Here is a 15,777-nt window from a genome sequence, read left to right as displayed (position 1 = left end):
CTTAATTTAAACCTATGTCACTTCCGGTTTGGTGATGGCCGCAACAGCTAATGCGTCACTTTTTTTTTCACTTCTTTTCCTTTTTCAACGTACAAGTTTGAGCCTGCCTGCCTACTACCACTTTTTTTTTTTTTTTTTTGCTCAACATGCACCCAGGCTAGTCTATTATATAAATCTCACCTGTCTGTTTAAGTGTATGCATGTATGTATTATGTCTGCCTAACACTTTTGACAAAAGCGACGGATTTTCACAAGATCGGTATTGTTTTGAAGCTCGACCCCTTCAGACGACAAATATCAAAAAATTCTTTTCATCATTTCTGAAAAAAACAAAAAACAACCTCACTATTTTCAGATTTCATTTTGATGTTTGTGTCCAGTGGCGAGGAGAAATGCTAGATGACTAGAAATAATGCCGAGATAAGCAGAGAGAACATACAGCACCTGTAATTCTCAAATAGTCACTCATTTTAGTACTGACCAGGCTCAACATTGCTTAATTTCAATGATCTAATGTGTCAATGTGATTATACCGTATGCATGTGACATTCTACTCAATGTCTCTTAAATGTTAGCGATCACAAATGGAACGCATGCATCTAGTTGATTAAGATTTCAGCATTTGATACTAAACTCTGTACAAAAAGATTTAAAATTGCTAGTGTTCAACTTTAACAATTTGAAATCATTACAGTATTTGTTTAGTACACTAGTAAAAGTAGCGTAGTCTTCATCTTCTTTACTTGTGAGATTCATACATTTCCAACTTTTGTAAAAAAGAGAAGTTTTAGTTCTAAATAATTTAGTTTATAATCATATGACTTCAACAGATATAAGGTTGATGGTTTTTGTGGTAATATATAATTGATGAATTTGGTACCAAACTTTCTAAATAGCAAATAAACCTTTTCAAAATCGGTCCAGTTCACACAGATCTTTAGATCATCGTATCATCCAAAATATGAAGTGAATGTAATTTCATTTTCAGAGTCATAAGATTATCAATAATGCTCTAAATAGTATTATTTTAACATTTTGTACCTGTAATTTGATAATATGTATAAGTTTTTCTGATCTTCATGGATATAACGAGATATTTCTTTAAATCTTTTCATTTATACCAACTGTCTTTCTATAAAGAATTCTAACAAGAAAGACACCAGGGAAGCGAATGTCAACAATAACCATCTGATTTATTCGAAAATAATGAATAGACAATGTCCAACAAAAACAACTATGCACTTAATAGTTACCTAACAGCATTAGCAACAGTTTGCGAAACTTACCTGATGTCGATTTTCAACCTAATGGTCGAACTTGACACCAATTCCATTAACAAAAGGTAGATTAATTCATCTTCTTCAGTTTACACAGAAAAACAATTTAATTTTCTAAACTCACGCATGAAAAATAAACACTTCACTGATGCAAACAACCTTCAAACCTTGTAAATATATAAATTTATAAATAAATATAAAGTTGTTTGGTGAATTCAGTTTTTACTTTTATTTTCACTTTTACTTTTTTTGTTTTTTTTATTTTATTTTTACCCGTTACCATGGTAAACAAACAAAAGAACCTTGTCTATCTGATTCGAACCATGACTCACAGTAGAATTTAATCAAATTAATTTGCACAAATAAAAGTTGTAACTTATTTTAAATAGTTGCATCCATGCATCAATTCACACAAATAGACGAGATATTGTTTGATAATTTTATTCAATCTTTTTTTTTTTTTTTTTTTTGTATTACATTTTCACCCCAAACAAGGCACATTGCCACTTTGGTGTAGGGGGCTACTATCAGGGGAAACATCTACTGGGGTACTATGTAGGGATTTGGGCAGCAAGATGTTGGTTCACGTTGCACTTGAACTTATGCACGTCAGTACAGTTGGGGAAGCAGTGACCTGGAATGGAATTCCAAAGTCTAGCAGTTCTGGGGAAGAAACTACTGGAGTAGAAAGATTTTTTACATCTAGGGATCTCTACAGTGTGGGGGTGGGATTTTGCAGCTTGTCGGGTCTGTCGAGGGTGTTCACGTCGTGGGGGCACAAGTGCTTGCAGTTCATCAGAGCATTCACCATTAAAATACTTGTAGAACAGGCAGAGGGATGCAACGTTTCGACGATGGGACAGAGGCTGAAGCTTAGATGCCAGTTTAGGGCCTATCAGATTTGCAACTCTCTTTTGAACCATGTCAAGGAGCGAGAGTCTAGTAGCAGATGCACCAGCCCAAATATGACAGCAATACTCCATACATGGGCGAATGGTGGCTTTATAGAGGTACAGGATACTTTCGGGTGTTAGAAGTTTTCTAGCATGGTTGAGAGAGCCCACCTTCCTCGCAGCGGCCCTGGCAATGCCCTCGATGTAATTGTTCCAACTCATGTTTCCTGTGAATCTATATATCTATAAAAGTGAGAATGTGTGCATGTGTGAGGACACTCCTCAATCTATATACTCAACAAATTTTTGATCTACAGACTTAAAATTTGATATATAGGGTATTCGGACACATGGAAATTTTTTTAAATCGGTTTTCAACCGGGGGGGGGCTAAGAGGTCAAAATTGAAAAGATGGTACATGGGAGTCACCAAAATCTTTTTTATGCTCACATGCACATATCTCAGTTTACATATGAATTAAAATATAATACTTATGCATATTTTACGACCGGGCAACGCCGGGTGGCCTGCTAGTAGAAGATAAACTTGATTAATGTTGTAGTTTTAAAAGTTACCCTTAGAAAAATAGCCAGCTACAACGTCTGAGAATTAAATGTCAGCTTAATAGCGAAATAACAAAAGGGAATCAAAGATTCTTAAAATAGGAAACGAAGGGGGGGGGGGAACAATACCGAAGGGGTTGTCTGTTGTTACAATCATTTTACAGCCCAACACCTCCTGAAATAAACATTAATTTCTTGCTTTTGTTCGTTACTGATCTAAAGTAGGTCAGATTATCTTTTCCTTTTATTTATTTATTTTTTAATTCAGTGTATGTGTGTGTATACAAGTAACCGTCAACACCAGGTTTCACAAACCTATACACTTCACCCAAAATGCACAGAATATACTTTAGTTCTGGGATTGACTTAGGTTTGAAAAGAAATTATTTTAATTGTTCTCGTCGTAAATAACTGAGCAATTCATCTATCAGATATCTATGTATTTCTTTTGCTCCAGCTCACGATTTATTCAACTATTCTAATATTTCTTGATGTTGCTGTGAATGTTTAGAGAAAGAGTGACTCTTCTCGTTCAGCGTTGTCATCTAATTTGCATATGTATGTCTAAACATGACAAATACACACGTAAATTAGATCAAAATAAGTTTACTTTTGTATAATAATAATAATAAGAAGAAGAAGAAGAAGAAGAAGAAGAAGAAGTATTTAGCAGAGAAGCCAACCAACGAAAAAAAGGGTCACAATTTCAAATGTATAACATATAAATGTTACCAAAGGCACGATAAATTACTCTTCTACCTACTTGGATAAGTTGTGTGTGGTTTAACGGAATTTTAAGTGTTTATTTGCTTTGAAGAACAAGCAGGTAAGGTAAAGTATGTAAGTTAAACTGGCAATCAACATGGCAAACGAAAACACACTGTCTTCAGAGCGTCAATAATGTTGCAAAAGTCCAAAAATAAAGAAAATACTGATAGAAATCAACCTGTAAATAAGTGTCACTGTGCTACTTTGTGACATTTATTGGATGGATTTATGTATTTTGTTTACTTTTGTAAATAATCAGAGTTTATATTTGTGTTCATAAAAAATTATCAAAAACATTTGTTTTAATTCAGAATTTTAAAAAACAATTCATTTTATGTGCCAAAGAAAATAGTTTGAGTAATAAGTTCGTGGTTGTTTTTTTTTTTTTTTTTCTATTATTAATAAGAATATGGAAATCACTCCAAACAATATGTGAAGCCACTTGATGTAAGGCGCTAACAAGAATGAAAAATGAACTATTGCAAAAGAGATGCTGGGTTTGTATTACTGTACACATAGATTCGAAAAAGTTGTCAAAAAACAAATACATAATAAATTTTATCAAAGGCAAGAGAAGTTACTTTTCTACCTAACTAGATATATTTTTTGTGTTTTTATTCAATGTAACATGTTTATTCAGCTCGAAAAACATGCAGTGTTTACCGATGTATTGGAAAATTCAAAATGGCGGCCGACTCTCTCTCGGAGAGGGTAAGTTTGGGAAAAGTTATTATAAATAATAAACTAGACAAAATACTGTTAGAAATTCGCTCAATATATGTTACCGTGACATAAGTTGACATATATTCGGTTGTTTTTTAATAGTATTTTGTCTAGTTTATTATTTATAACATCTTTTCCCAAACTTACCGTGTTAAAGAGACAGTCGAGCGCCATTTTGAATTTTCCAATACATCGGTAAACACTGTATGTTTTTCGAGCTGAATAAACATGTTACATTGCATAAAAACACAAAAAATATATCCAGTTAGGTAGAAAAGTAACTTATCTTGCCTTTGATAACATTTATTTGTTATATATTTGTTTTTTGACAACTTTTTCGAATCTATGTGTACAGTAATACAAACCCGAGATGCTATAGGTAGGAGGGAAACAGTCAGCATGAAGAGAGTTACACAAGTTTGAAGCTGTGTATTCATTTTTTTGCGGACTGTTTATTCATAGTTGTTGTTTCAATAAGTTTCAGTCAACTCATCCTCTGGCCTTTTTTAGGTGATGCTGAGTCTCTTAACTGTATCCTTAGTAATTACTGCCTTTCATAGTCGTTATTGTCTCATTAAGTTTTGGCCAACTAATCCTCTGGCCTGCTTTGGGTAGGATTGAAATCGCTATCTTCAGACAATGCTTACCTGGAACCATAGAAACTCAACACCTCTATCCACTGCGCCACAGGTCCCAAAGAGCGACCGAGGTTGGACTTTATGGTCTTATAAATTCAATTTTGTGTTCTTATCTAGTCTTCTATTGTTGAGTCCATAACAAATGGTAATATTTTAATTTTTTTGAACAACAATGAAGATGAGGATAACAGTTTGCAAAAAGAATGAATACACAAATTATGAAGCCTCATCTCAAAGTAATTCAGAATCTGAAAAGATGCATTGATGAAGCAGGTGTGCCAGAATGTATGATCAAAGATAAAACTACACTGGTGCAAAAAGACAAAACAAAAGTAACCATCCCCAGCAACTACAGGCCAATAACACGTTTACCTACAATGTGGAAAATACTAACAGCACAACTAAGAGAACAAATTTACCACTCTATTCATAATTCCTGAGGAACAGAAAGATGTCAAAAAGGGAAATGAGGAACGCATGACCTACTATACATGGACCAAAAAAACCTAAAGGAAGTAAAAAGTAGGGGAAAAAAAGAACACAGCCATGGCATGGATCGACTACAAGAAAACGTATGCCAAGATCCCCAAACATGGAGAATAGAACAGCCGAGAATGTACAAAATATCCGCCAAGATTATCAATTTGCTTGTAAATGCAATGAGAGCATGAAGACTTGCACTGACAACTGATGGACAATAAATAACTGAGATTAAAATACAAAGAGGGATCTTCCAAGAGGACTCCCTATTACCACTACTGTTTATCACAGCCATGATGCCCCTTAATAATATACTAAGATAGTGCCGAGCCTATATGTCTTTTAAGGAACTAATTATCCCTGTTGGGAACTAGCCAGCAGTCAGTAGAGAAGCTCAGATCAGCAAAGAAGACAGACCTCTCTCCTCTCACTCTGTCCACTGAATCTTCCTCAGGCTGCAACTACACTGAAAACCTTCACTGGACAATCTAGAAGCACTCCAAGTTTCTGCCTCCTGACACGGGAACATTCCATTTCTTTTCTTTCTTTCACATCAGACACAATCCCACTTCTTATGAAATAAATCCTTTCGTTGTTTTATTTTAAAAAGAGGCGTTCATTACTTATTCTTTGCTTTTGCGTTTCACATTAATATTTTATTAAGGGTTTTGTGCACAGGCATATAACCTTCCTAAAAAGTATTCCGTTCAAAATTCTATACAGATTCCAGAATACAATAAGATACAACTGAAGGTCGGAGGTTACATCGATTGAAACATTATGAGAGTCAAATCCAAGATGAGAACAGTAGTCCAAATAATACAAATTATTAATCTTTAGCTAAAAAAAAAAATTTTTTTTTTTTTTAGATAAATATTCGATTAATCTATATAAATAAAAAAGTAGTAGATGTGTAAATATTTAACCGATAAACTTTTAAGCATCTGGTCATATGAATGAATAACACGTACAGAAATATGTCGGCAAGTTGAAATGCAAAATGTTCATTTCAACTTGCCAGCATATTTCTATTAATTTTGTGCATGCACAAATTCATTCATAGCTTGAAGTGGTTCAATTTAAAATCTCTCTTGATAGTCCAAATGGTAGGGAAGCACCAAATGTTTTGATTTCGATTCTAGCTGATGGCACCCAAGTCATTTTTTTTTTTATGAAATCAGCACTATATATTAAGTAAAATATTCAATAAATAAAATTGACCCTATAACAATAAATATGAAATCTACATGAATTAAAATATATTTAAGCGTATTTTACAACCGGGCAAGACCAGGTGCCCCCACTAGTAGTCAATAAAACAATTCATTATGCAAAGTTAAGTACAGGCGAGAAACACAAATAGACGCACAAGATCTTGCCAGATAGTTTCATTAATACAGAGACAATGAAAAGTTTCTTGGAAGTCAGGTTTAACAATACAGTTGGAACAATAAACAAAAAAAGGTGCTTCAATTTACATAGTAAGAAGTTGTTAGTAATGGTTGAACAGAGAGAATAGTGAACAATCCCTTCACAACCACCCTCCCCATATTAAGAATGGATTTTTAAATGTTCTTATTAGAAACCCATTCTTAACATGAAAGGGGGGGTATACGGACCGTACTGAAATATTAACACTATTTCGAAACCCATTCTTAATATGGAAAGGGGGCTTCGTTAACTATTCTGTACTTTCACCTAACAATTTAATAAACAAAAGATACCATAAACATGAATTTAACTTGAAAATTATATCTAAACAGGAATCTACAGCAAAAATTGTATTTAGTTGACCCTTGACAACTAAATATTTGCGTTTACTAGTCAAAGAGAAAGTTACTAGTCAAACCCACCTGATTTATGGAATATGACACCTTCGTTTTGTGACGACTACATACATTATAAAGATTTTTATTTTTAAAAAGTGTCATTCTAAATATGCATCGATTTTTATATTGAGATTTGAAAGTTTAAAAACATTCAAATTTCTTCAGGTGTTTATAAACAACCTTCGTGAAAACAAAATTTTATTGCTTAAATAATTTGTCTTTGCTCGTTTTAAAATAAATATAAAGACATTTTTCATAATGTAATGAGCTCTCGGAGATTGTCGGTGAAAGAAACAGAATCGCCAAAATATAAGCGTTTGTTATTTTTGATTGCCTTTTGGAATAAAAAAAAAATCACTCACAAATACGACTGTTTCACTCGCAACATAAAACCTTGCTAAAAAATAGCACAGTCCGTATTCTACATAAGGACCAAATAAAACAAATAGGTACTTATGCAGACTGAATACAGACTGTGCTATTTTGTTTTAGATAGGATTTTCAAGTTAACTTCAACTTTTTCAATATTTTTTGTTTATTAAATTTTAAGGTGAAAATATAGATTTTTAACCCTCCACTCAATGTCAACAATGGGTTCTTAAACAACGTTATTATTTAAAGCATGGTCCATATGCTACATAAGTATTAGCAAATAATTCAATGTGTATTGAACAAAGTTACGTACAGGCGAGAAACACACCGTATTTTGACTGATAGTTAAATTAGTAGAGACTAACTTAATAATTTTAAATATTTATCAAAATAAATAAGTTCTTGGGGTTAATTGTAGAATAGGGACTCTGTTGATAAGCCTCTCCGATTTTGTTTTATTTACTTAATGACGTTAGACAATTGGGAATTGATTTGGCTTTACAAGCGCTTCCCCATCGCTGGTGGAAACGTCTTGAGCCTACTCTCGGCCTGTAAAGCTAGCAGAACATCCTATGAACATTCTTAATATTTGTATTGTTGTTTTGAAAAATTTAATTAACTATTACTTATTGTCTTTATTTGAATAACTAGTTGATTAAATAATTTGACATTTCCAAAATTTCCAATGAAATCAACAAAATATTAAATTCTAACGAACAACAAAAAATTTATTACCTAATTTGGTACTCTTGCACAATTTGACCCGAATTCTTGTGAATTCTCGTCCAGCATGGGTCGGGCGAGATTGGCAATCATCGGTGTCAGCCGAGCGTTGTTCAAATGTTGAAACGCTAACTCGATGTGTTATTTTATTTATCTATTTTTGTTATGTTTTTAGTAATTTTTAAGGTGATATTAAGGGGGGGAGTTTTTATTTGCTGATTATTTACTTATTTTTTATTTCTTTTTGTAATTCATTTTCTGGATATTTGATTAGCCAATGAAAAAGCGCTATCGAAATGGAAGCAGACGACATTCTAATTAGAAGAAAGCAACTACCACCCCCACCCTACCCCACCCCGCAAAAGCTGACAAACAAATATATTTTCAAACTCGCCAAACAGAAAAATGACAGGCAAGGAAATAAATCGGTAAATGTGTAGTTTAGCGGTTGACAAACAAAAATTTATAAAAACTAAAACACATTAGATTGAAAGGCTGAAATGAAATCAGAAAAAAATTTCATTATTATTTTCTCATCATTTTTTATTAGACTAAGTGTACGACAACCGAAGCTGCTGTATTGCTTTTAAAAGTTGGCCTTTTTAAGGTGTGACAGATTGGCTTTTTTAGGCCAAATTTGGCCTTTTTTACGCTCTATACAAAAAAAAAAAACAATTTGCGGCCAAAAACAGTTCCTGAAAGAATGTATAAAAGGCCAAATTTGGCCTTAAAAAGGCCAATCTGTAAAACCATAGAAAGGCTAAATTTTAAAAGCAATACAGCAGCTTCGATTGTCGTACATTTAGTCTAATAAAAAATGATTAAAAAGATTTTCAGGCTTTATTTCACCCATAGGGTCTAATAATGTGTTTTATATAAAAATATTTTTTAATAATTTTTGTCTGTCAAATAATTTACGCAGATAAACTACACATTTGCCAATAAACCTATGCATGTTAGAAAAAGAAATGAAAACATCGATGCAGACAATCTCATATTGTCAGGAGAAGAAATTGCTATCCCTAAAAATAAGGTGCAACAATTGTAAACACAAATGTTTATTTAAAAAAAGATTGTGTGTTAAGGATGGTTTCTCCTGGAGATGTACAAATGGACAACCGAAAAAATTAAAAAATCTCAAGTTTTCTTGAAAAAAAAAAAAATTTAATTTCTGTGGACCCCCTCCCCACCCCCACCCCAAAAAAAACTTGACTGAACAAAAAGTCTTTTAAAATATTTTAAAAAAAAACAAAAAAACTTGTACTTACACCTAACAATTTTGCGGTTAAAAAAATTTTTCTTGAAGAAAAAAGAAAAAAAACTTTCTGTTAAATATTTTGCAAAAAAAAAAAATAAATGAATAAAAATAAAATAAATACTAAAATAAAATAAAAATATTTTCAGTCCTTTAAAGGATTTTGTTATTTTTGATTATTTGCATTTTTATTTTTTCCCCCGATTTGTTTTTTTTTTTTTTATTAGTCTGCATCTATTAAAACGCTCGGCTTAAACAATGATTGCCGGTCTAACCCGATCCATGCTTGATGGGAATTCGGATCAAATTATGCAAGAGTACCCCTAATTTAAATCACAATAAAAATTTAAATATTTTTTCTATATATCGAATAAAAAAGTATTGCCTTTATTTCTCATTTGGTGCTTGTCTCTATGAAAAAAAAATTAAAGAAAAATCGACGCAAATTCAGAGTTCAACTCAATAATAAAGAAAAATACAGAAAATCGGGTATGTTTTATAATAAAAAGAATGGAAAAGTGGTCAAAAACAGTGGTTTGCTATACAAGATGTATTTGAGCCTGTCACCCATGTTTGTTCCTCTTCTGAAGGATGTTCTTAACCACTGGTTTGTTCAGGGATCCATCTCTGGACAGGTTACCAAAGGAGTGATCACATTACTGAAGAGATCAGCATGGTGGGGAGGACTTTGATGACTTTAGATCTAAACACAGTTGAAAATTTTGGCAGGAATTCTTACAAACTGAGTGCAGGTTGTTATCAGCGACTAAGTCAAACCGGATAAGAATTATGCTGTGAAAAGGGAGATTGATTCAAAACAACAAAACATGATCTTAGAGAGGATAGAAGACACCACAGAAGGTGTGCTGATCAATTTAGATCAGTTCAAAGCTTTCGATAGAATTAACTTTGGTTTCTTGGAATCTGTTATAGAGACTGCCGTTTTAGTCTGGACTTCCACATGTGGGTCTCTGTTCAGTATCACAGACCAACATTAGCGGTGCAAGTTAATGGCAGGCTCTCGGAGCCCTTCTTTTGCAAATTAAGAGATGAGGTGGCTCTTCCTGGCAGAAAATATGCGCACACTGATGGATATCACAGTGTGTCGAGCCGTAACGACATCAAAGTGGTGACTCAGGCGCTCGCCGAGTATGAAAACGTCACAGGGGCCATTGTCAACCGTAGCAAATTCATTGGCTTGCAGTTGGGAATCTGGTCGAGGGTTATCAAACTTCCAAACGATTTCGGCTGGTCAGATGGCTCGGCTCATACCCTCAGCATTTGGTTCAGACCAGGTCTCCAGCTGGAAAAGAACTGGTTGGAGATAAAGGTTAAGGTCGAATCGTCTATAGGGACTTAGATTCAAAGGAAATTATCCTTGAAGGGTCATGCAGAAGCATGCACCACTTACGTCTTTCCATTGATCTTTTACCGCATGTCTGTACTTAACTTGCCTGCGGACCACCTTAAGGCTTTTGAGCAGCTCTTCTAGCTTCTTTGGAAGAGGGGAAAGCCGTTTGTCCATAGACAGGTCTGTACACAAAGTCTTAGCATGGGAGGCTTGGAGATTCCTGATCTAGAGTGTCGTCAACATGCTGAAAAGTTGGTTTTCTGAGTTGTATGTTACTCAAAGATTCTCCATGGGTCCCTGCGGTTGAGTGCTCCTTTCCTCAACTCATACACAACCACTCCATGGAAGGTCGTCCAAGACCGAGTGGGGAGACCCTGTTCTTTGCAAAATGCTAGGCAGACATTAGGGTATTGTCAGGATCCAGTGACCTTGCTCGGGTTAGGTAAAGACTGCATCGGGATCGCAAATGATCAGCTGGTTGAGCGGTTACATATATCGGGGGAGGAGGTTTGCTTGTAGTGAAATTGGGTACCAGGTCAGAGCTACCTAAACAATTCAGAATTTTCTTTGACCTGGCGACTTGTCCAGGATGTATTGCCACTCTACGACAGGCTCACCAGAGAGAGAACAAAGGATGATGAGCTACCCTTCTGCCTACACTACAACACAAACAAAAACGAGACTATGGATCACGCATTCTTCCTTTGCAATAGACTTCAGAGTCTTCGTGAGTATGTCGGAGAGGTAACAGCTCCCATCGACCCCGAGTAGTCAGTGCCCCTTGATTTGGTACACATTGTCGACAACATAGACCCACCATTTACTAGGAAGAAAAGAATTTTTTTTTACGATCCTAGCAGTAGCTAGATTAGTGACGTGGACTACACGTCTTGGTATGGTTCATGGGGTTAGATCTGTTTCTGATCAGGATCTGGTTGTTTATTTTAAGCACCAACTTAAAGTAAAAATCGGATGCAATTGGAGAATATTATATCGCATGAATTTGATAGGAGATGGGTGCACAACACTAGCACAATACAAATAAAAAATAATAAATTAACGTAATGAAACATTTTTGGAATTAAAAAAAATACAAAATGAGAAATTAACATAACGAAAATGTCTAAAACGTTTTTTTTTTTTTGTTTTTTTTTAAATAGACTTTATTAAGCGAGCATTGAACCATCGACTAGTTTAAGTTTTTTTTTTTCTTAAATGTCGAAAACACTTTTTTTATAATACAAAAAAAAAAAAAATTAACATAATGAAACATTTTTGGAATTAAAGTCTGTTTCAGACGAACAAATAAAAACAATTAGTGTTTTCCACAGTCTCTTTATTAAAAGAAGCCAATTTATTTATCAAATAAGTTAATTTATTAAGAAAAAAAAAACAACTAAAAATAGTCGATGGTCTGCCGTTGTTGACCCATACTTCCACCTTATTTCCGCCAGCGGTTAGTGCCGTTATCTCTCAAACAAGATGGCCTGTAGTAAATCTTCGATAAAACGTCTGATAATATTTGATTTTTTTAAATAAAAAAAAAACACTTGATCGATTTACGTGATTTTCATGCAGTGACAAATACGTATATTATAAAGATTTTTTTCAGATTTTTACAGTAAAAAAGATTACTTGTGGACCATTTATAGACTTGCACCAAACTCTTCAGCTTCAGCATATGTTGGAAATTTTGCTCAACCGAAATTTATTTTGTTTAGTTTTTGTGCCATGAAATGGGGGGGGGGGGAGCGTCTACAAAAAATATTTCCCCTCATATATTTAACAAAATCTGGTCTTTAAAATAAATAAGTATCGAAAATTTTGGTACTTTTGCCACCGTGCTGAAATAACAACGTTATTATTTTGAAAGTCATTCTTAACATGGGGAAGGAGTTTTGTAACTATTCTGTGCTTCCACCTTACAATTTAATAAAAAGAAGAAGAATAGATATCGTGAAGCGAAGCTTGAATTTAATCTGAAAAAACTATTTAAAAATAGTGCGGTGGCAAAAGTGCACAACCACCAAAATTTTATCATGTACGTAGCGTACTACTCGTCACGGAACGAAGATGCCATATACCGAAATTTACTTAAACTGATCAAGTAGTTTTTAAGATCGGATCTTTTGAGGAAGCGAGACGTGTCTGGAACGGAAATTTATATTTCGTTCCATTTTAAATTCGGTACATTTTTACATTAAGTCTAACTCATCATTCACATTAGGCATGTCAACTTTTCTTGCGGGTATGCTGACAAGGTTCCAAAAGCCGTTCATAATATATGGAGATTGTGGGGCGGGGTCTATTCCGAAAGCCGTTCTTAACTTGTGGAGTTTGGAGAGTTTATTCATTATAAGTATACCCGAAAACCTATAAAAGTCGATATTTCCTATGTGAACGGTGAGTTGGAGTGTTGGACTTATGCAAAAAAAAATTCTCTTCAATATTTTTATTTTTGAATGTCTTGATTAAACTGTACAAGTACCAATCTTTCAGTTTTTTATATACAAAAAGTACGGGCAGTGTTGTACTTTGTCCCGAAAATGTTCGATAACTCTTGGCGGTTCACAATTTACTATGACACCGTCTAAGCAGGTACGCGTTCATATTAATTTGATTTTATGCAAACGAAATTGAATAAAATACACCGTCTAAAAAGCACGCGGTCGCTTTTTCATTAAAGTTTCGATAAATTTGCACGTTTTTTTAATACGCACGTTAAAGTTATTTCAAGTTATTACAAATACACAATTAATTTATTTAATTTTCACGTTTTAATTTTTTAAGTTCTTTCTAGTTATTACAAACTAATTAATTTATCTTTATATTATTTATTTATTTTTTAATGTCTATGCAAAACTGCACAAGTACCATTTTATTCAATATTTTGTTTCGAGAGCAAGATGCTTAATAAAAATGTTCCTGTTAAATAATTTTCATGTTATTCAATATTTTGTTAGTTCGTGTTAAATAATTTTTATTCAAAAACTTAATACAATTGTCATTTTATTCAATATTTTGTTTGTTCGAAATTAATTTATTTGTAATAACTTGAAATAACTTAAAAAAAAATTAAAACGTGAAAATTAAAAATAAATTAAATAATTTTGTATTTGTAATAACTTGAAATAACTTTAACGTGCGTATTAAAAAAAGTGCAAATTTATCGAAACTTTAATGAAAAAGCGTCGGGTTATTTATTCAAATTCGTCTGCGTAAAATCAAATTAATATGAACGCGCACCTGCTTAGACGGTGTCATAGTAAATTGTGAACCGCCAAGAGTTATCGAACATTTTCGGGACAAAGTACAACACTGCCAAAGTACGATTGTTGAATGTTTTTCTTTCGATTACTTTCGTTTGGGGGGGGGGCACAATAAATAAAAAAGATTAAAACAGAACGAAATTTAAATTTCCGTTCCAATTTTTACAACTGTAAAACAGAACATTCTCCGAATTTTTTTTTTTTTTTTTTTTGCTGTTTAACTAAAGTAAGTACTTGCACTTATTGTACTGACTGCGCTGAAATAATATTTAGAAAGCCATTCTTAGCATGATGGAGGAGTGTTTTGTAACGATCCTGTACGTCCATCTAATAATAATAATAATAAAACATCCTTATTCAACGATTTATCTCCCTTGTTTGATTTGTCGCTTTACTCTGTTCAAGCACCAGCCTTTGTAAACAAAGGGAGCGTTAAGTTTAAGAAAGCCGTAAAATTCTTTCACGACTGAGACAATTTTTATTTTTGTTCCTTTTCTCCACATTAAAAAACGACCCTGGTGTCTAACTCTGTCCTGTGGGGAGACATTGTAAATAGGAACTTTTCTGTTTTTATTATGTTAAAAACGATAGCTAAAATGATTTCTGAGATATATATATATATATATATATATATATATATATATATATATATATAGATAGATAGATAGAGAGAGTAAAATACTATTATTGTCAACAAAACGAGCCAATATAAAATCATAAAAAAGAAAAATAACTCATATTTTGTAAACAAAAAAAGTGATTTTTTTTTTTTTTTACTTACCGCTGAGCATTTTCTTAGTTTTGTCGTTAAATGATTATATTTTAATTTACTCAAACAAGGTCGAATAAAAGCTCTGGTTAAAGACATCATCGTTGATAGAAGAAAAAAAAATCTTCTCTTTCAGCAAACACTGTGTGCCCAGAGGAGATTGACAAATGAACTGCGAAATTGGCGAGGAAGAAAGCCAATAAAATGTCAATTGACACTTCCTACCTTAATGAACGTGGCCTTGACCGATAAATACATAAAATAAATAAATATAAAATAAATAAAAGACAAGTGGGGAAGGCCAAGGTTATGTTAAGCATTCAAGGGAGATTACTCTCATTTTTTTTTCTTTTTTCTCGTCTATAATTGCATTTAGTTTCGTTTTACCGCATATCAAGTCTTTTTGACTTTTATAGTCGATATGACGTAAAAACAAAACAACTTCGGTTTAAACCAAATTCCGCATGTTCTTATTTTCATTCTTTTTCAACTGATCGTTCTGTTTCACCATGAATGCCCTGGAAAATCCCTTCTTATTAATATTTACCAATATAAAAAATATTCTGTTATTCTGAAAAAAAAAAAAAAAAAAAAAGAAAAGAAAAAGTTAAGTCTGTTTTCTAGGGAGTGCCAAAATTCACCCCAGAATTACCCCACCCTATATATAACACGATGTAACTTTATTATAAATTAATATTATCAGTATAACTTTTGTACCATTTAAAAAAAAAAGAAGGGCAAAATAAACCAGTAATAAAAAAACATTTTATCGAACAAAAATAATGAAATTGCGAGACGAAAATCATGTTTACATAATTGGCGCTTTAAAATAACGTTCCCATGTAGTAGAGATTCCGAACGTGAAAA

At 33.1% G+C, this 15,777-nt stretch overlaps 1 protein-coding gene across 1 annotated transcript in view; it reads right to left on the bottom strand.

Moving 5' to 3' along the window:
- LOC145246594 (D-lactate dehydrogenase, mitochondrial-like) overlaps positions 1-15,501 on the bottom strand; it is a 129,532-nt gene extending 114,031 nt beyond the window's left edge. Inside the window, exon 1 of the mRNA XM_080108254.1 lies at positions 14,923-15,501. Coding sequence (XP_079964380.1) covers positions 14,923-15,012 — 90 coding nt within the window. The 5' untranslated portion in view covers positions 15,013-15,501. The remainder of the gene's footprint in view (positions 1-14,922) is intronic.
- Between the last annotated feature and the right edge of the window lie 276 nt (positions 15,502-15,777).

Source organism: Euprymna scolopes, chromosome 24 (assembly GCF_053919585.1).
Source record: "Euprymna scolopes isolate OS-2025 chromosome 24, ASM5391958v1, whole genome shotgun sequence".
In the NCBI taxonomy this organism is placed as follows: Eukaryota; Metazoa; Mollusca; class Cephalopoda; order Sepiida; family Sepiolidae; genus Euprymna; species Euprymna scolopes.
The sequence above is the reverse complement of the archived record's forward strand: the minus strand, read 5'-3'. Positions and strand labels throughout refer to the sequence as shown.